The sequence below is a fragment of the Bubalus bubalis genome, chromosome 15 (assembly GCF_019923935.1).
Source record: "Bubalus bubalis isolate 160015118507 breed Murrah chromosome 15, NDDB_SH_1, whole genome shotgun sequence".
Classification (NCBI taxonomy): domain Eukaryota; kingdom Metazoa; phylum Chordata; class Mammalia; order Artiodactyla; family Bovidae; genus Bubalus; species Bubalus bubalis.
The window spans coordinates 27,155,972-27,177,619 of NC_059171.1; the positions used below are offsets into that span (position 1 = coordinate 27,155,972).

General features: G+C 36.8%; 1 protein-coding gene across 2 annotated transcripts in view; it reads left to right on the plus strand.

Annotated features, from left to right (window-relative positions):
* Nucleotides 1-21,648, plus strand: part of PKHD1L1 (PKHD1 like 1) — a 177,424-nt gene that overhangs the window by 44,565 nt on the left and 111,211 nt on the right. For both annotated transcript variants that reach the window (XM_006069588.4, XM_044928623.2), the window contains exons 16-25: nucleotides 120-255; nucleotides 1,011-1,154; nucleotides 4,257-4,414; nucleotides 5,469-5,582; nucleotides 7,064-7,213; nucleotides 8,765-8,889; nucleotides 13,198-13,361; nucleotides 15,313-15,485; nucleotides 20,208-20,355; nucleotides 21,091-21,245. In XM_006069588.4, the coding sequence (XP_006069650.4) occupies nucleotides 120-255; nucleotides 1,011-1,154; nucleotides 4,257-4,414; nucleotides 5,469-5,582; nucleotides 7,064-7,213; nucleotides 8,765-8,889; nucleotides 13,198-13,361; nucleotides 15,313-15,485; nucleotides 20,208-20,355; nucleotides 21,091-21,245 (1,467 nt within the window). The remainder of the gene's footprint in view (nucleotides 1-119; nucleotides 256-1,010; nucleotides 1,155-4,256; nucleotides 4,415-5,468; nucleotides 5,583-7,063; nucleotides 7,214-8,764; nucleotides 8,890-13,197; nucleotides 13,362-15,312; nucleotides 15,486-20,207; nucleotides 20,356-21,090; nucleotides 21,246-21,648) is intronic.

The following is a 21,648-nucleotide window of genomic DNA, read 5'->3' on the forward strand; positions in this document are numbered from 1 at the left end:
TGTTATTTGATGACTTACACTTTAAAATAGTTTATTGTTTACAGTAGCTGGTTTATGATGCTTTTAAAAATGTATTTTTCCATGTAGTAAATAGATGCTTTTTTTAAATTGGAGAATAGGTTATAACATTGGAAAACTGGGAAACAACTCATGCAACAAATGAAGTGCAGAAGGTTGTGGTAACCAGCCCATGTGTGGAAGCTAATTTATGTTCACGTTACCAGTATAGATTGATCTACAACATGGAAAAAACTGGTAAGTCGTTAAAAATAAGGAAGACTTTATTTCTCTTTATGTATAGACAAAATTTTAAAAAGGTATTTGCTCTAGTCAAATTCTATTATCTGGAAAATACAGTTTTAATAGTATGCTTGGTAAAGAAGCAAAAAAAAATATTATGAAGAAAACTCCTCAGACTGGGATAGAAAATGGCATCAATAAAAACAACTTTCAGGTATATATCGTCATTTTCTTCTATAAGGATCATGATAAATGCATATTTAAACACACAAAAACATACCTGCAACTCACAGGTATAAGTTAATAGGAATTAAATTTATCATTACAGACACGTAATCATTTCTTTCAATTTTTCAAATTAAGCAATAAACGTATAAGATACTAGTTTATCTGTTAATAAAGATATTGTATTTCTTATTTTATAATAAATCCAGAAAAATAATTTTTGCTACTTCTATCATTTCAATAAGTAAATACTGATGAATACTTACTATTTGCCACATGGGATGCTTATTACCATGGGAATATTGAAACAATATGAGCCCTGTCCTCAATAGATCACAATCCAATTAAGTAGTCAATAATATTGAATTTGAATCTTTCAGAACATAATTTCATTAATAACTTATGGTACAGGCTGTAGGTACTTTAAAAAATTCAAATATAAGGCATCACTGCTGGTTGTGGTAGAACAGAGATTGCAACCCATTTTTTTCTGATTAATGTTCCTAATCATTTGACTTTTAAATTTTATTTTATTTCGTACAAAGTCTGGCTCCCTGCTGATGCTTCTGAGTTCATACTGCAGTCAGCCTTAAATGACCTCTGGTCTATAAAACCGGACACAGTGCAAGTAATAAGAACACAAGACCCCCGAAGCCATGTTTACCTGATAACCTTTATATCAACTAGAGGTAAGCATGTATTTCATTTTGAAGTTCTATAACGTTTTTTCTAGGAAACAAATTTGTATCCTGTGCACCTCCACTGAAAAAGGTAAAAGCACCATAAAATGAGAGGAGAAAGGAAGTGGATTCATAGTGTTGATCAACTTAGAAGAAACAAATTAAATGGTTAATTTTTTATATTGTAATTTAAATTTTAGTTGTATTTCAAAGAGGGTACAGCTCCAAATGCATGAGAAATACACTACACTATAAACTACAAATACACTATTAGTAATAGTCTACTTTATATTTAGCAAAAATTAGTGAAGATATTTAATTCTGGAAGTGAAATTTAAGTAAATCAGTATTTCTCAGGAGACACTTAGTCTGGCCAGATCTTGCCCACTGAAAGGATTCTCTGGTCAAACCAACAAAGGAAACACTGCATACCACACCTTCTCCTTGAAGATTTATGGAACCCATTAGAATATTAAAATCCCCAAGGAATCCTTCAGTGAGCAATAAAAACAACAAAGCAATAAAAACAACAAAAAAAAGCAGTGCACCTGTATTTAATATAGCATTTTCCAAAATTATTTGATCTCTTTACCCTTTTCAAGTAATAGCTATTAGCTTCCAATTACATTTTCAAGTCTTAAAGCCAAATTTAGCAACCAGTTTGGTGTCTCAGACAGTAAAAAGCCTGCCTGCAATGGAGGAGACCCAGGTTTGATCCCTGGGTCAGGAAGATCCCCTGGAGAAGGAAATGGCAACCCAGTCCAGTATTCTTGCCTGGAAAATTCCATGGATAGAGGAGCCTAGAGGGCTACAGTCCATGGGGTTGCAAAGAGTTGGACACGACTGAGCAACTAGCACTTTCTTTCTTTCTTTGGGTATTTGGGATTTCTGGCCCATGAAATAGATCCCTGAACAAAGTGCTTTTTTTGGAGCAATCACTATTTTCTAATTCATATAAGTAAAATGTTACATCAGTGTTTATGTCTCATTGTATGAAATTGTTAATTTCATTGCTGAGTAGAGAATTTTGTTTAACATGAAGTTCTAAAAATTTCCCATACGTTATCTTGTCAAAATGCTATATAAATGTTTTTAGATCAAAGAGAAATTTAAAATTTTTAGATCAAAGAGAAATTTTAAAAGTTCAGCAGAAACCTTAACCAACATGGTACCTAAATCATAACTGGGCAGATTCTAGGACTTTACTCAACAGAGAAAGGCAATAGGACTCCATTGTTAAAGCATCTTCCCAGTGAAGAGAGACATCTGAGGACAAAGCCTGATTTCTCTCAAAGTGAGATGGTGTAAACAAGCCTCACAGGCATGAGACTTTCCTGTGATTCACCTTTGAACTCTATTCATATCTGAGGAAAAGAGCAGTTCCCAGCCTAGCCCTTTACACTATGATGGTGGTACTGGAGCAAAAATTAAAGGATTTTTGGAATATTCTATTGCCCATTGATTTTTACCTCTTGATTCCAAACCCCAACTTCTGTTTATCTTACAAAACATCCTTTTAAGCTACAAAAACAAAACCTTAGTATATATAGCCCTTTATCTGCTATTTTGCTATTTCTACTATGGCTAAATGGACTGGAAAAGGTCAGTTTTCATTCCAGTCCCAAAGAAAGGCAATGCCAAAGAATGCTCAAATTACCGCACAATTGCACTCATCTCACACGCTAGTAAAGTAATGCTTAAAATTCTCTAAGCCGGGCTTCAGCAATACGTGAACCATGAACTTCCAGATGTTCCAGCTGGTTTTAGAAAAGGCAGAGGAACCAGAGATCAAATTGCCAACATCCACTGAATCATCAAAAAACCAATAGAGTTCCAGAAAAACATCTATTTCTGCTTTATTGGCTATGCCAAAGCCTTTGACTGTGTGGATCACAATAAACTGTGGAAAATTCTGAAAGAGATGGGCATACCAGACCACCTGACATGCCTCTTGAGAAATCTGTATGCAGGTCAGGAAGCAACAGTTAGAACTGGACATGGAACAACAGACTGGTTCCAAATAGGAAAAGGAGTACGTCAAGGCTGTATATTGTCACCCTGCTTATTTAAGATATATGCAGAGTACATCATGAGAAACACTGGGCTGGAGGAAGCACAAGCTGGAATCAAGATTGGCGGGAGAAATATCAATCACCTCAGATATGCAGATGACACCACCCTTATGGCAGAAAGTGAAGAAGAGCTGAAGAGCCTCTTGATGAAAGTGAAAGAGGAGAGTGAAAAAGTTGGCTTAAAGCTCAACATTCAGAAAACTAAGATCATGGCATCCGGTCCCATCACTTCATGGCAGATAGATGGGAAAACAGTGGAAACAGTGGCTGACTTTATTTTTCTGGGCTCCAAATCACTGCAGATGGTGACTGCAGCCATGAAATTAAAAGACGCTTACTCCTTGGAAGGAAAGTTATGATCAACCTAGATAGCATATTAAAAAGCAGAGACATTACTTTGCCAACAACGGTCTGTCTAGTCAAGGCTATGATTTTTCCAGTGGTCATGTATGGATGTGAGAGTTGGCCTATAAAGAAAGCTGAGCACCGAAGAATTGATGCTTTTGAACTGTGGTGTTGGAGAAGACTCTTTAGAGTCCCTTGGACTGCAAGGAGATCCAACCAGTCCATCCTAAAGGAGATCAGTCCTGGGTGTTCATTGGAAGGACTGATGTTGAAGCTGAAACTCCAGTACTTGGGCCACCTGATGTGATAGCTGACTCATTGGAAAAGACCCTGATGCTGGGAAAGATTCAGGGCAGGAGGAGAAGGGGTCGACAGAGGATGAGATGATTGGATGACATCATCGACTCGATGGACATGAGTTTGGGTGGACACTGGGAGTTGGTGATGGACAGGGAGGCCTGGAGTGCTGCGGTTCATGGGGTCGCAAAGAGTCGGACACAACTTAGCGACTGAACTGAACTGACTATGGCTAAGTCTCAGATTCAAGGATCTGCATCTTCTCTGTTCATCCTTTTTTGTGTGTGATAATGCAATTCCAAATAAAACAAGTTTTGTTAAATCTAAATTTCTTTCATGGCTATATTGGTACTTAATTAATTGACTGCCTCAAATTATGTTTGGTACTTCATTACAGGAGACTTTGATCTGCTCAGTTATGAAGCATTTGAAGGGAACAATGTCACGCTGGCTATTACAGAACAAACCAAAGGAAAACCCAGTTTGGACACCTTCACACTCAACTGGGATGGGATCACTTCTAGGCCTCTGACACCGCAGTCATCAGAAGCTGAAGTATGCTGTGTTCATTTTTCAAGCAGAAAGCTACTTAAACATCAGCCTTCTCCAAAAACATATTTTAAGGAGTGGTAATACATCTCCTACTTGGCATGGTGGGTTAGAGCCAACTCATAGCAAGCAGAGAAGTGGGAGATACCACAGTGACAGAGGGAATGAATGGGGAGCTCTTAGGTCTGTGCCAAGAGGGTCTGGGTATCTGTATATGGGGCATCTGCTCATAAGGAACATTTGCTTGTGAGTTACTGCATTTTCCACAACTGCCTGTACAATGAGTGTGAGTTAATATTTGTTTGATGACTAAAGATTATATGCTATTTCAACTCTTTAATTCTAAGTATGTATACTTTGCCAGAGAAATAACAGTGTGGAAATTACAGACCTCATGAATGTGTGCCAATTCCTGTATTATCTAGATTTTTTCTTAAATAATAAAGGATTGCAGGATCTGTATTTCTTCTTTTGAGAAACAGAATGCATTGGAGTATATATATATATTTTCCAGTTAATTTTTCATTTGATTGGGAAAGCTATTTATTTGGAACTGTTTAATGAGGGGCTAATTCATTTAGTTTTACCTCATTGATGCTTTTTAAAAACTGCTAAACAAATATGCCTACAGTATGTAATAACTAAATAAGCTAAGACAAGCCAGTTGGATGTAACTATTGACATTCTAAAATAAAAATCTTTTTTATTTTAATTAAAAAAAATTTTTGTGGCTATGCCAAGCATCTCATGGGATCTTAGTTCCCTGACCAGAGATCAAACTCAGGCCCTTGACAGTAAAAGTGCTGAGTCCTAACTGCTGGACCATCAGGGAATTCCCTAAAATAAAAATCTTGAAACAGTCATTATACTGAGATTATCATATATAAACTTAAAAATTATTTAAGAAATTACCTCATAATTATGGCTAACATGGGAATTATCTTATGAAATTATTCCTTTAAAACTAATTAGAATTAGTAGTAAAATTACTAATGTTCTAACCCTTCATAAAGAAATTACTAAAGCTTTAGTTATTATTTATTAATTATTGTTAATTTAGTTTCAGGCAGCAGTGGAAGAAATGGTTAGCAGCAAGTGTCCACCACAAATTGCAAATTTTGAAGAAGGATTTATTGTGAAATACTTCAGAGATTATGAAACTGATTTTAACCTGGTATGGAATATTTAATCAACCTCAGAATGGACAAGATAAGAATTCATATAAATGTTTGGAATTTTGTCATTTTTTGATTAGCATTAATTCCTTTATCATTTAAAGTCAAGTTACAAATATAATTTTGTCATATGTTTATTGATAAGATTCTAGCATCTTCCTGCATTATAAAATGATTCATTTGTAAAAGCTGTGTTTCTACCACATATGAATTTTCTTAATCAAGAGAAAGTAGGCAAGATAGGTAAATGTGAGATCTGTAGGGTTTTTTGTTTGCTTTCTTAGATTCAGAGTATATTCTTTTTCCTCGTGGCTTCAGAGAATATACTTTGTAGTAGAGCATTATATGGTGAATTGCTTCCATTGCTTTTTGAGATCACCCTCTAGTCAGTTCATATGAGGCCTAGTCAGTATTTATTTCTTGATAAAATACAAAGATTTTTCTTTGATTTACAGTAAAGAAAATTTAAAATATACTTATCTTCCTAATTCTTATTTTGACGACTCAAGGAAGCCAGATAGTCACCATTTCCAAGTGAATACCTTAGGAATAAGAAATATTTAGGCAAGTTATTCAATTTAGATCAGTACTCCAGAAATAAATGAATCCTTTAAAAAAATAATTTATATATATAAATAAAACATATATCATGTCATGCTTTATGCAGATATGTTAGTGAAAAGGGAACATCATTTAATGGGCTATGTTTTCAATTTGACTTAATAAATATACATGTATTGAGGTTCTTCTGTCCTGAATGTGATACTTGCAGACAAGGAAACTGAACAAGTAGTTTACATTATACTCCTTTCCTACTTCATCTACAGTCATCATCATAACACACATTCTTGACTCACGTTACCTTGACTCCTTTAGTTTCCCAGCACCGCTCTCTCACATCCCCACTTCTCTGCATATATTTTAACCCTCTCTCTGATGCTCCTTAGCTCCCTTTTCCTTTTAGATAGCAATCCATTTGTCTCTTCTCCTGAGTCATCTTTTTTAATACTATTATGTGAATTATGCACCTCCCTTCAGGCTTAGTTTTATAATCCTTGGTTCCTTTGTCCCAAACTGGTAGGCTCCTGTGTGTACAGGTAGGCTGCTTCGCTCCTTGAACCCTGAAGATTAAACAAAAAACAAGCAAATGAATAAGCAAGCAAACACCAGGCACAGAATGAACACTAAAAATCATTTGTGAGAGGAGTGAATAAATATCCTTAAGGAGTTCATAATATAAAGGGAAATATAGGACTTAGGAAATAGTCAAATACAGGTACAGGGATTATATGATTATGGATCTAAGTGAATGATATAGAATGAGAGCCTTAGACTTTCAAAGACGAGAGAAAACATTTCAAGTTAAAGCAGTTTGGGAAACAGTGGGATCTGAGTTGAAACTTGAATGACTTAGGTGAAGATGCTGGGGAATAAACCAGAAAAATAAATCATGTTTTCATTTGAAATATTACTGCTGTAGAAACATATTAATAGAGGGCAGAAGACAGCTGAAACGGATGCTTACTGTGGTCGTTATTCCCTGAAAAACCCAGCTGTTCTTTTTGACTCAGCAGATGTTAAACAAAACAGACTACCATATGGAGACATTTTATTATTTCCTTATAATCAGGTAAGCTCAACAAAATGATATGCTAATTGAATTTGTAAAATACCTTGGTAATAAAATTTCATGAAATTATGAGACAAGGAGAATTGCTTGTCATGTGAAATGTCATCACACTGGCCTCGCACCATGCTTCAACCTTCTGGGGGCTTGCGATTTCCTCTTCTGCTGATTCTCAAGTAAAGAAATCTGGAGTCACAGACGTAAAGAGCAAACTTGTGGACACTGAGAGGAGAGGGTGGGCTGCTTTCAGAGAATAGCATTGAAACATATACATTACCATATGTAAAATAGGTAGCCGGTGGGAGTTTGATGTATGACGCAGGGAACCCAAAGCTGGTGCTCTGTGACAACCTGGAGAGGATGGGGTGGGGAGGGAGGTGGGAGGAGCCTCAGGAGGGAGGGGTCACATGTTTGCCTATGGCTGATTCATATAGATGTGTGGCAGAGGCCACCACGATGTTTCAAAGTAATCATCCTCCAACTAAAATAAATAAATACATTTAAAAAAATATGCAGTGCCACACACATGTATTCTGCTTTATCTTATAATTTTGGAAAAAATTATGTGCACATTAGTGTAAATAGTAAAACAATTAAAAATATATAATCTCCTCAATATTCCTCATTATTTAAGAAGAAACAAAAATGGATAGCCATTATAGTGATTTTGGGTATCCACTCAGGAAAAAGTGAAAGAAAATCACAGAGGAAATGCCAGTTTTAGGATAGGTATTACACACATCTAAGCCAAGAGATCATAGATTTACCCTTTCTATTTTTAAAAAATTTTCCAGTTGTTACAACACATGTTCTGAACTTCTAAATTCTAGATATACCTGGCATTCTTAGGAATTATGGACAATTAAAATTAGTATTTAATGAGTTTTGTATGATAACAGGGCTTCCCAGCTGGCGCTAGTGCTAAAGAAGACACCTGCTGATGCAGGAGACACAGGAGACACGGGTTTGATCCCCGGGTTAGGAATACCCCTGGAGGAGGGTGTGGCAACCCACTCCAGTGTTCTTGCCTGGAGAATCCCATGGACAGAGGAGCCTGGCAAACTATAGTCCATAGGGTCGCAGAGTTGTACACGACTGAAGCTCCTTAGCATGCATGATGGTGACATGTCCATCTGTAAATGCTCACCTGCATTCACATCCTAGTTAATCTACCTGAATGCTTCTGTCTTCTTTATGTGTGTAAAGGGCTTTTAAATTCACTGAAGTGTTCAGAGTTGACCTTCCTCTTTACATAGCTCTATGACTAAAGAGAGTGAATTATTTCCTTTTCTTAAGGAAATAATATTTAAGAAAACAATAAAAGAATTAATCATTTATTATGAGGTCACATCACTCCACTTCCTCTTCTATAAAAGCTTCCCAGTTCTGCATGTGATTGTCCAAAGTTAATCATTCCTTCCTCTATGTTCTGATATATTTTGTATTAAAAAAGCTCAGTAGACATTTATTGGATTGTATTGAATTAATTTGAATTTCTAGAAAAAACCTTAATGGTAAGATACTTTTACTAATTTTTTTATATTTTCTATGTAGTTATGTTTAGCATACAAAGGATTCCTGGCAAATTATATTGGTCTAAAATTTCAATACCAAGACAGAAGCAAGATTACTAGAAGCACTGATACGCAATTTACATTCAATTTTGCATATGGAAACAAGTAAGTTGCACTGTGAATTTGAAAACTTTATACTATAGTATGTAAACTACAAATATGAATTCATTTCTTATTTGTTCGTTTTTGAGAAATCTTCTGCACCATGGCTCTAACCACGATTTTTCTGCCTTCTACATAAGTTTCCTTACAGAAGTAGTTGTGCCAAAAATATATCTGTAGATTATGAAAATAAAAATTCTTTGTTTCGTCATCCATGATCATTTAAAAGACAAAACAATGGGGTAAACTTTAGAATTTAAGTTATATATTATTAAATCTAATAGTGTTTCTAGTTACTGAAGGAAGGTAGAGACGGCTTTATCACAGTATTATCATTAGACCGATCACTGAAAAAAAAGTGAATGTGTGAATGGAGAAAATAAAGTATTTTGATGGACATACCAAAGGGAGAAAAGAGAGCATTAGTCGCTTAGTCCTCAGTCATGTCCAACTTTTTGCAACCCCATAGACGGTAGCACACAGTCTTAACCACTGGACCACCACGGAATTCCTGAAAAGGGGGTCTTGATGGAGGACTTTGCTGCTGGATGAAGAAACTGATCCATTTCAGGAGCAGGCCATTTCAGCCTTCCTGCTTTCTTCATCATCCCAACGCTGTTTTCAAAATGTAGGGATCAGCCTTTATTCCATACCTTCAGAGATGTGTAAACTCCAAAACACATATAAATGTATTGGACTACAAGGGGAATTTTATTTGTTAAAGGTTTAAGAAAACTTTTTAGATGGATTTCCCATGAATGGAAGGGAAGGGATGATGTAAGGAGAAAACCAGAGTTGCCTGTTGGTGCTCCCTGAATTCCATCAGGAGAAAACACGATGCGCCCACTGGCCTGAAGACAGGAGCAGTGACGGGATGGGACCAGAAAGATGGGAGCAGACAGAGCCAGTCAGAGTTGTGGACTTGGATGCAGTATCTAATGAAACACTGCACTTCTGTGCCCCAGCCCAGCTTTTTGTTGTTGTTGTTGTTGTTGTTATATCTTATGTATTTAGTTAAAATCATATTTAACATTCACATTATTGTGCCAATGTAAATATCTATGGTGAGCTCCTAAAATGTACCATTATTATGTTTCCTTTTTTCCTCCCTTCTTTCCTTCCTTCCTCCCTTCTTTCCTTCCTTCCTCCCTTGTATCTATTTTTTAAATTAATTTATTTTTTATTGAAGGATAATTGCTTTACAGATTAATTTGAAAGTTTTTAAGTTTTGCCAGTGCTCGTAGCTTTCTCCTTGCAGAAGTGGGATGACCTTTTGTTAAGAAAAGAAGGGAAGTTATAGTCTTTGGTTTTCAAAAAAAAATGTTGTATTTCATGCATAGCCTTCTGGCATCATATCCTGAGCACATAGCCCTAACAACCTTCAGATCTTCTGCTCAGTTAGATGAAGTGGGGGCAGCTGGGAACCAGTTTTAGATACTGGTGTCCGAATCTCTAATCATGAGGTAGGAATCCATAGTTGAAATGTAGGTACCCAAGAGATGTTTGTCAAAGAGGAAATATTTAAGAAGAACCTTTCAAAGAATGGTTCAGAACACATGAAAATTCTACCACCGAATATTCCTTAGATTGTTAGACTAAGCATTAAAGGATACTTATTTGTGTTTTACCCCAGGAATAAAATCTAGAATCATGCTTTCATATAATGTAAAGAAAGAAAAAAAATTTTTATACACAAAGACAGAAAGTTCATCAGATACTGAAGTCGGGTAAACTTGAAGTGGACTTCGAAGGGCAGAGAGCTGAGGAAGCTCTGTGTATGAAGTGGACTGTGTTGGCACAGAACTATAGGAAGCTGCTCTCTGAGAAAGTTGCAGGACACTCTTGAGTCTTGTTTTCTAAGAAAAGCTTAAGATGAGTCAAAACCAATTCCTCCCCACCCTAACGAAAGAAAAGTAACCTTCCTGAATTAATGCTTTAAAAAATGTCCTTTTCCTGACAGTTCAGATTTCACCCTCAAATGACATTGCTTAAACAGAGTATGGCTCTTATGTTTGCACTTTTGGCATGTTTTATACATTTGATCCATCTTTGGCGCTTCCCTGGTGGCTCAGATGATAAAGAATCTGCCTGCAGTACAAGAGACCTGGCTTCAGTCCCTGGGTCTGGAAGATCCCCTGGAGAAGGCAATGGCAACCCACTCCAGTATTCTTGCCTGGAGAATTCCATGGACGAAGGAGTTTGGTGAGCTACAATCCATGGGATCACAAAGATTCAGACACAACTGAGTGACTAACACTTTCTCTTTTTCACTTCATCCTTGTTTTCCACAGAAGATGAAGAAGATAGGCAGAAAAAGAGAGAGGCAGAGACAGATATTGAAAGACAGAGTATTGAAGAAAGTGTTGGTTTCCCCTCCCATGCATAAATATATCTTTGAGGCTATTACAACAGTTTAATCCAATATATAAAATGGGACCAAAGTTAGCTCCTGGAATGAATGAAGTGGCTGAGAACAGTTCTGCAATTCCCTAGGGTAATTGTTGAATCTGAAGAGGCCACAGCCACTCTCCATTGGCCGTCACACAGGAGGAAGCAATGCCAAGGGTCAAGGCAGCCCTCTCCATGTTAATCGACAAGGAGCATGGAAAGCCTGTGCACAGAAAGAACGTATCCCACTGAGTCATACTCAGTTTGATTCAAATCAGGGGTAATCTGTGATGGTTTATTGTGAAGCAAAAGTCCTTCTTGAAGGAACATCCCTCATGCCCAAATAAACTATGGAATCACAATTTTAATTTTGATCACCACCACCTATATGCATTTCATTCTTCTTATTGCAGCGGGATTTTGGAAGATTTCACAGATCTCAGTTCTTCCATGTTAGTCAAACCGTCACTGAGCACATCACTAAGCAGTCCTTCCTTTGGCCTGCAGTGTATCTGTTGTGCATTAATGTGAAGATGCATTACATTTGGTGAAATTAATGGGCTTCCTTTACCCTAAATGCCACAAGATCTTTCAACAAGAATATCATGCTTTACAAGAGGATGGTTCTCTGGTTAAAAACTATTAATGTTACCAATGAAGGCAAAGTAAATTCTCCTGCTCCTAGCTGATATTTCTAGACCTGCTTTTATGTAGGTAAGACAGTCCATTTATAGATCAATTAGGTGTGTTAGCATTAGTTTATTTTCTGTACATTGTTAGTTATCAAAAAGAGCCACATTTTCTCAAATGTTGTCTCCAAAACCAGTGATGTGTATAGCTGTAAATTCAGCTTCAAAATCACAAAGATAAAATCTGGTTTTCCCTTAGAAAATGAAATTATCTAGCCACAAAACACAGAGAGTACTATTTGCTTAAGTTTTGATATCGTCTGTAGTCTCCATTTCTCTTATAAAGGGTCTGGCTCAGTGGGCTATTTTTTCCTAAGTAGTTTTTAGAACTTCAGAATCATATAATTAGTCATAGAAGTCTGCTTAGAATCCCAAAGTACTTTTTTATTTTAAAGAGCACTTTAACTTAATGTAGTTCTGCATATAATTTTTTTAAATGATGCAGTCTGAGCTTTGATGCACTAGAAATGGACTCAATGATGAATTTGCAAACCATGGAGTTTCAAAATGAGCATAGAAGGTGCTCAAACAAATTAACCAGTTAATCAGTTCATCGGTAGCTGGCACAAAGATTATTGTTAAATTGTATTTAGTGATTTGAATGGCAATATTTATCTCTTTATTGCAAACTCCAGTTACTGAATTGCTTTTGTAATTTATGAGATTCCAATGCAGTTAATATTTAATGGAACTCTGAATCTAAATTTAGAAGGTACTGTGCAACCGTTTGTATGGATTAATAACTTCTGCAATGTTTGTCCCTTAGTTATAGTGGACAATGCAACTCCACTGAGCTCTTTTGGAAGTATTATCAAGTTACAGCCTTGCCTCTTACTATTGGCTGAATTCACTGTTCTATCCCTGATAAATATATTTTTTTACTAAAATGATTTCTTCATTCTTGTGTCTTAGTTCTATATGCTCTCCATCGAGGTGCATGCTCCTTAGTTGACTTATTTGTCACTGTAGAATGTTGCTTTACATTCCTATGCCTACTGCCAAGGCTACAAATAAAAGCTATCTTCGCAACATTAAATCTTTCCCTGCCAGTGTAAGTTTCTGCCTGCTATCCCTTGTTGTGACTGCTTTTCTGTGCCATTAAAGTATGCTTATAGTCTTCTTGTGGGAAAAGAAAGACTTTTCTTCCTTAAGATTTTAATGTGTTTTATAGTGTATTGGTTTACATTAAACATTGTAACTGAACTGTACATCTAATTAAACAACCATATTTCAGCTGGACCTACACTTGTGTAGACCTTCTGGATCTCATACAAACCAAATACACTGGGACCAGTTTTTCTCTTCAGAGGATTAGCTTGCAGAAAGCATCAGAATCACAGTCTTTCTATGTGGATATTGTATACATTGGACAGACATCTACAATGACAACATTGGATGGTACATAGTATCATTTCATATCTAAAACTTAAAACTGTTAAACCTATTTTGTACTAAAATCTTATCATAGATGTTATTTATATTCTGTAGCTTAGGTAGAAATGTTTCATCTCAATAGTATTGTGGTTTAAATCATATTTTCAATGAATAGGGCCAGATGATTATTCTAAAGATGAAAGCATCCTTAATGTAAACTTTGTCAGTATAGCAGGAATTCGCTTTATAGTTCTAGATTCTATTTATAGATAAGTACACTGTGGAAGGGCTTCTCCGGTGACTCAGTCGGTAAAGAATCTGCCTGCGATATGGGAGACCTGGGTTCAATCCCTGGGTAGGGAAGATCCCATGGAGGAGGGCATGGCAACCCCACTCCAGTATTCTTGCCTGGAGAATCCCCATGGACAGAAAAGCCTGGTGGGCTACAGTCTGTGGGGTCGCAAAGAGTCCTACATGACTGAGCAACTAACCACCACCATGCTGTGGAAAACATTCTAATTTTGCCTAGTTTGATTTTTGAGAAATGAATCACCAAGCTAGAGATCTGTTCCTGAAAGGCAACTATTGCCATTGATCTCTGTCTAGTAAGAATGAGTTGAAACTTTCCATGGGCTTTATTGTGATAATTAGTAAAAATATAAATGAAAATCTTATTTCTGATAGTTTTAGTATTTCTTTATAGTTATGTTAATAGACTCATTTATGTGAAATGTGCTAATAAGATAATAAAAATTAAACTTCAGTCTTCAAAAAAGTGAAAGTGAAAATTGCTCAGCTGTGTCCGATTCATTGCAACTTCATGGACTACACAGTCCATGGAATTCTGCAGGCCAGAATACTGGTGTGGGTAGCATTTCCCTTCTCCAGGGGATCTTCCCAACCCAGGGATCAAACCCAGGTCTTCTGCATTGCAGACAGATTCTTTACCAGCTGAGCCACAAGGAAAGCCCAGTCTTCAAAAAAAAAAACAAAACAAAACAACTGGAGCCTATTATACAGAGTGAAGTAAGCCAGAAAGAAAAACACCAATACAGTATACTAACGCATATATATGGAATTTAGAAAGATGGTAACAATAACCCTGTGTACGAGACAGCAAAAGAGACACTGATGTATAGAACAGTCTTATGGACTCTGTGGGAGAGGGAGAGGGTGGGAAGATTTGGGAGAATGGCATTGAAACATGTAAAATATCATGTATGAAATGAGTTGCCAGTCCAGGTTCGATGCACGATACTGGATGCTTGGGGCTGGTGCACTGGGACGACCCAGAGGGATGGAATGGGGAGGGAGGAGGGAGGAGGGTTCAGGATGGGGAACATATGTAAACCTGTGGCGGATTCATTTTGATATTTGGCAAATCTAATACAGTTATGTAAAGTTTAAAAATAAAATAAAATTAAAAAAAAAACAAAACAAAACAAAACAAAACAAAACAAAACAAAACAAAAAAAAACAGCCTAATTCCAAACAGTCACCTTAATAAGTGACTTTTACCATATTTCAGAGGAGTTTTGGAATCCTTTTCTTTGGAACTATTTTAAAACTAAATGAATCCACTATCAATGGACCTTTGTGATTGGTGGAGCACAGAAGACAGATGATTTGTGCCGGGTTAAAGGCTCAGGTCATAGTGAGCACCACATTCAGGGACCTATGCCAGAACAAAACTAAGTGGCCAGCAGAGGGCTGCATGGAGCCCAGAGCTTGGTGGCTTTTCAGTATTTTGTTTTAATTACCCAATGAGATTCATATATCAAAAGACTTCAAAGCTTTATGTTCTAGAAGTGAAAGTTTGCCAAGCCTTACAAGCTACTTACCTTAAGGTCTTTCTAAAAGTTGATTTCAAACAGTTTATTCCATGACACATGGCTATTATTTGATGCTTTCTTTTTTTAGCAGCAGAAGCTATGCAATTTTATCTCCCATTATTTTGTTTATTTGTATTCTTTAGAAATGTCAAAGAGAAGACTTCCAGCATTAGCAAATAAAGGAATATTTTTAAAGGACTTTCAGGTGAATCAGACCAAAAGTAATGGATCCAGTGTAACCAACCAGTATTCTGTCACCATGACATCATATAATTGCAGTTATAATATACCCATGATGGCTGTGAGCTTTGGGCAGGTAAGATTAGAATTTTACAAGTACCTATCTTCAACTTATGGAACATTAGCTTTGACCTAGTAAACCTAAAACATTATTACAAATAGATGACACAGATTAGATACCTTTTAATAAGACAAGACAGTTATTCTAAGGATTAAATGAAGATTTAGAGGCTTGAAATTGAGCATGAATTTTCACATTGCCCATGAGAATTCACTTTAAACATTAAAAATTTTTTTAAAGAAATGTATCTATGGGGAAAAAAGCAGGAGGAAATAACCTCAAGAATCAGCTAACCAGATTTAAGTTTTAAATCAGCTAGCCAGAGTTTTCTCTGTTGATGTAGAAGCAGCAGCTGTGCGCTCTCCCAATAAAGATCTTTGAACAGAGATTATTGAAAGAAAATTTCTGCATTAGATTGTTAAATTGTTTCTGTTATAAACACTGTTTATTATTTGTATAAAAATTGATGCAAGGGGAAAGAGATGGTTTTCCATAATTCCAAAAGGATCTAAAGAGTTCTTTTATACTGTTTGAGTATGAGATCTGTGTTAGATGTTACAGTTATGAGAATTAATGTTACATTTAATTTTTACAACATATACAATTAGTTACATAACTTCCCACAGCAAACCAAAACCAAGTATACTGCATTCAAAATTCAAGGTTAAATAATAATTAAATATTATAATTTGAGTCTCACAAAGAACTTTCTGTTAAGTTTTATGATTTAAAAGACTAAAACACTATAAGTGTTCCACAAAAATTGCTTTTAGCCCTTCCAGACCCAGTGTTTTAGTCTTAGTATCTCTAAGATAAACATCGTATGTTTTTCAGTCTGTGCGCTGACACAATGTGTCATATGTGTATGTGCACATACTTAAATGTCCGCATGAATGAATTGTTTTAAAAACTAACTTTGAGATCATTGTAGACTCATGTGCAGTTATAAGAATTAATACAGGAATATTCCCATACCTTTCACCCATTATCCCCCAAGGGTAGCATCTATAAGCATAACATAATAGCACAACAGGAAAATTGACTCTGATACAGCTTACCAGCCTTATTTGGATGTTATCAGTTCTACATGCTTTCATTTGTGTGTGGTGTGTGTGTGTACGATTCTTACACACAGTTTTTTATTGCATGAATAGATTCAGCTGACCAGCACAGAACAGTTCCATCCTGAGAATCCCTATGGATACACTTTCATATAGCCACACCACCTACCTCCCTTTGCCACTGTCTTATATCTGGCAACCACTAATTATCTCTGTAATTGTGGCATTTACAATGTTACATAAATGGAATTAGACTTTATATAATCATGCTAGCATTAAGTCTTTTGATATTGACTTATTTCACTCTGAGTAATTCCCTCGCGATCTCTCCAAATTGTTGTATATATTAATAGTTTGTTCATTTTGATTGTTGAATAGTGTTTAATGGTATGGATACACCGTAAGTCTATTTAACCACTTAATTCTTGAAGGACATTTGAGTTGTTTCTAGGTTTTGGCTGCTTGAATAAAGTTACTATGAACATTCATCTGTGGGTTTCCATGTGACATAAGTTTTCATTTTCTGAGTTAATTGCCCAACAGTGTAATTATGGGGTCATGTGACAAACACATGTACAGCTTTATAAGAAACTACCATACTCTTCCAAAGTGGCTGCACCATTTTACTTTCCCATCAGCAATGTATGAGTGATCCATTGTCTGCACAAATATGCCAGCATCTAGCATTATCACTATTTTTTGTTCCAGCCATTCTGATGTGCTATATACTATTAGCTCATTTTGGTCTTAATTTACATTCCCTGATGGCTAAAATGTCAAACACCATATAGGTCCTTCTGTGGTATCTGTTCATGCCTTTTGCCCATTTTCTAATTGGACTATCTTCCTATTGTTGAGCTTTTAAGGTCTTTCTGTATCCTGGATGTAAGTCCTTTGTCAGGTGTGTGCTTTGCAAATATTTTCTCCCAGTCTGTACCTTGCCTTTTCATGATCTTCATGAGGTCTTTCACAGAGCAACAATCTTAATTTGACGAGTCTCAGTTTATCAAGTATTTTCTTCTATGAATGGTGCTTTTGGTTTCAAGTCTAAGAACTCTAATGTCAGCCCTAAGTCCTAAATATTTTTCTTTGCTTCCCCTGAAAGTTATATAGTTGTGCATTTTACATTTAAGGCCATGATCCATTCTGAGTTAACTTTTGTATGAGATACGAAGTTCTAGGTCCAGGTTCACTTGTTTGCTTATCCCTCTGGTTGCTCTAGTACCATTTATTGAAAAAACTATCCTTTCTCCATTTGAATTACTTTCATATCTTTATAAAAAAATCAGTTGGGCATATTTATGTGGATATGTTTCTGGATTCCACTCCAATATTCTGGCCTGGAGAATTCCATGGACTGTATAGTCTGTGGAATCACAAAGAGTCAGACATGACTGAGTGACATTCAGTTTCACTTTTCTCTATTCTGTCCCATTGTTCTGTGTGTCAGTCTTTCCACCAATAAATACCACACCCTCTTGATCACCGTAGCTATGTAGTGAGCCCTAATATTGGGTAGAGTGATTCTTCTGACCTCACTCTTACTGTGAAAAATTGTTTTAGCTATTCTAGGTCCTGTGTCTTTCCATATAAAATTTGAAATAAGCTTGTTAATACCTACAAAAATCTTGCTGGTATTTTGATAAGAATTGCATTAAACCAATATATTCTTTTGGAAGGAATTGATGCCTTTACCATATTGAGTCTTCTAATCTATGAACGCAATTTGTCTCTCCATATATTTGATCTTCTTTGCTTTTTTTCCCAACATTTTTAACTTTTTGATTACATTTACCAGCATTTTGTAATTTCAGGTCAGATTCAGTACATGTTTTGTTACATTTATATGTAAGTGTTTCCTTTTCTTTGAGGTCATTGTCATGGATCTTATGTTAAGTTCAGTTTCCCCATGCTTGTTATTTTCACATAAAAATATGATTGGTTTTTGTGTGTTGCTCTTGTATCCTGTAACCTTGCCAAAGTCCATGACTTTTTACAAAGTAAAGGCACTCATGTAATCACTTCAAGATAAAGAAAATCATTAGACCCCCAAGAACCTTCTTTGTGCCTTTTCCTTGTCATTGGATTATTTGCCCACAGCCCTAGATAACTACTATTTTAACTTTACCAACATTAGTTAGTTTTGCTTTTTTAACTCATCATATCAGTAATAATACATTATGTACTCTTTTGTTTGATATTATGACATTGCATACAGCTAGCTGAAGTTTGTTCTTTTTCACTGTAGAGTATTCCATGGTGTTCAGTTCAGTTCAGTCGCTCAGGCATGTCTGACTCTTTGCGACCCCATGAATCGCAGCACGCCAGGCCTCCCTGTCCATCACCAACTCCTGGAGTTCACTCAAACTCACGTCTATCGAGTCAGTGATGCCATCCAGCCATCTCATCCTCTATCATCCCCTTCTCCTGCCCCCAATCCCTCCCAGCATCACGGTCTTTTCCAATGAGTCAACTCTTCGCATGAGGTTCCCAAAGGACTGGAGTTTCAGCTTTAGCATCATTCCTTCTAAAGAAATCCCAGGGCTGATCTCCTTCAGAATGGACTGGTTGGATCTCCTTGCAGTCCAAGGGACTCTCAAGAGTCTTCTCCAACACCACAGTTCTAAAGCATTAGTTCTTTGGCACTCAGCTTTCTTCACAGTCCAACTGTCACATCCATACATGACCACAGGAAAAACCATAGCCTTGACTAGACAGACCTTGTTGGCAAAGTAATGTCTCTACTTTTCAATATGCTATCTAGGTTGGTCATAACTTTCCTTCCAAGGAGTAAGCGGCTTTTAATTTCATGGCTGCCATCACCATCTGCAGTAATTTTGGAGCCCAAAAAAATAAAGTCTGACAGTGTTTCCACTGTTTCCCCATCTATTTCCCATGAAGTGATGGGACCAGATGCCATGGTGTTAACATACAACAATTTATCTATTCTGTTGATGGGCTTTTGCACTATTTCCAGTTTGGGATTATTATAAATAAAGCTGCTCTGAACATTCTTGCACATGTCTTTTGGGACTTATATTTGCTCATTTGTGTGGGCAATAGGACTTATAACTTTAAATTCCACAACATTAACAAGGATCAGCAGCCGGAGAATATCATCTTCACTATTAGAGTTACAATCTATGAATGTTTATCGCACACATTGCTTCTGTCACTTGGCACTTAATATTAGACAGGTATTTCCTGAGTCTGGATTAGGCACTGTATTGATCATATATTTCTTTATATCATTAGTTAAGTTTTCAAGTTTTTGTATGTTATTTTTCTAAAAAGGTTTTTAATTTTTTGATAGCCAAGACCATGTTTTGTATTTCTTTGCCTCACCACCCAATGTGATTAGCATTGTACCTTGAACAGAATGCCTGCTCAGTAAATATTTGTTCCTTGAATGATGGCGGGCACTCTCTGAATTAATGAGGTATTACTGTGGTTCCAGCTGATTGCTGCGCAGATGACTGCGTTGACTTGAGCCTCATTAGCGCAGCCACGTCGTAGGGCCTGTGTTGATTTATGTGACTCTCCTTAATGTTCTGAGGAGTCCTGAATACCTGAGGCTCATTTATGTCATGTCACAGGATTGTACCCTGGTGAAATAGAAATCGTGTTCACCATTGTTATATTTAACCATTTTATCAATATTTATTTTGGAAATTAGAGAATCACAAATGAGACAGAGAATGAGTCTGTTTATAGAGGAAATAACTGGCCCGGGGAGTCAAAGATTCGTATTCAAAGAATTCAAGCAGCATCTCCACCTCTCAGGGGCAGCTTTGACATTCACGCGTATGGACATGTTCTCACAGGTACATGAAAAAGTCTGTAACTTTGGTCTGTGTATCAGTTGAACTATACTGATCTAGATAACCATCATAAACATTTCAGTGTATTTCTTTTTAATATTATTTCTCTATGTAATTTATAGAGTTGAAATCTTCATTATTGTAAAGCTAGATTATTGAGAACAAATGACATTTTCATGTTTTCTTCATCACCTCACCAGATACCCTAGGTTAAATTCCCAAAAGTTCGTTTCTCTTTTATGTCCATAGCTTTTTGGTTACCTATGAAATTGTTTTTAAGTATTTGAGCCAAGGATCAATGTCTGAGGTACATTACTCATGTAATTTTTGTTTCTAAGAAATATGTAAATTTGTTGCATAAGCAATATGGAAATTTCATTTTTTTTTCCATATTAGAGGAGAACAGTTGGTTTACAAGTGATAAACTACATCTCATGTATGTTAAAGGTGACCATGGGCCTTCCCCAATGGCTCAGCGGTAAAGAATCTGCCTGCAGTGCAGGAGTCATAAGGGATGTGGGTTCAATCCCTGGGTGGGGAAGATCCCGTGGAGGAGGGCATGGCAACCCACTCCAGTATTCTTGCCTGGAGAATCCCATGGACAGAGGGGCCTGGTGGGCTACAGTCCGTAGGGTCGCAGAGAGTCAGGCACGACTGAAGCAGCTTAGCACGTACAAGAGTGACCACGGTTTTGTGAATTTTTGATTCCCACTGTTTGCCGTCCTTCTGCGAGTGCAGGTATCCCCGCTGCCCTGTCGGCCGCAGATTTGCAGTTTGCTCTCCAGAGTCTTGAAGAAGTGGGACAAGTCTCGGTGACCCGAGAGGGAAGCTGTGCTGGATACTCATGGCGTGTCAAGTGGAGAAGTGCATGTGGAAAGCAGCCTCTCCTGCAGGTTCCCTCACATCACCTGGGTTTTGTTTTCTTCTATGTGTTCTTTGCTTGTTTGCACCCTGCCTCATGCCAAGGAGACCTGGAGACTGTGTGTATTTTAAAAATGCAAATGATAGACTAAACATTCAAGGAATTCCTTTCCATTCTTTTCCATAAAAGAAAATTGAGGGAAAGAAGATTATTCAAAATGAAGTTGACCAGGTATTCTCTTTTGTGGAGAACAGCTGTTGGTGCTTTATGCCTGACATCCTATGGGGGAAGTTCAGGAATATATGGATTAGAAGACCCATATTAGAATATATGGATTAGAGAGGGGCAGGAAGAGCAGAGGCAGGGCCAGTCTCAGAACTAAATCTGCATAAACTGTGAGGGAAGGCATTGTGTAAGGGGGAGGGTATACTGGG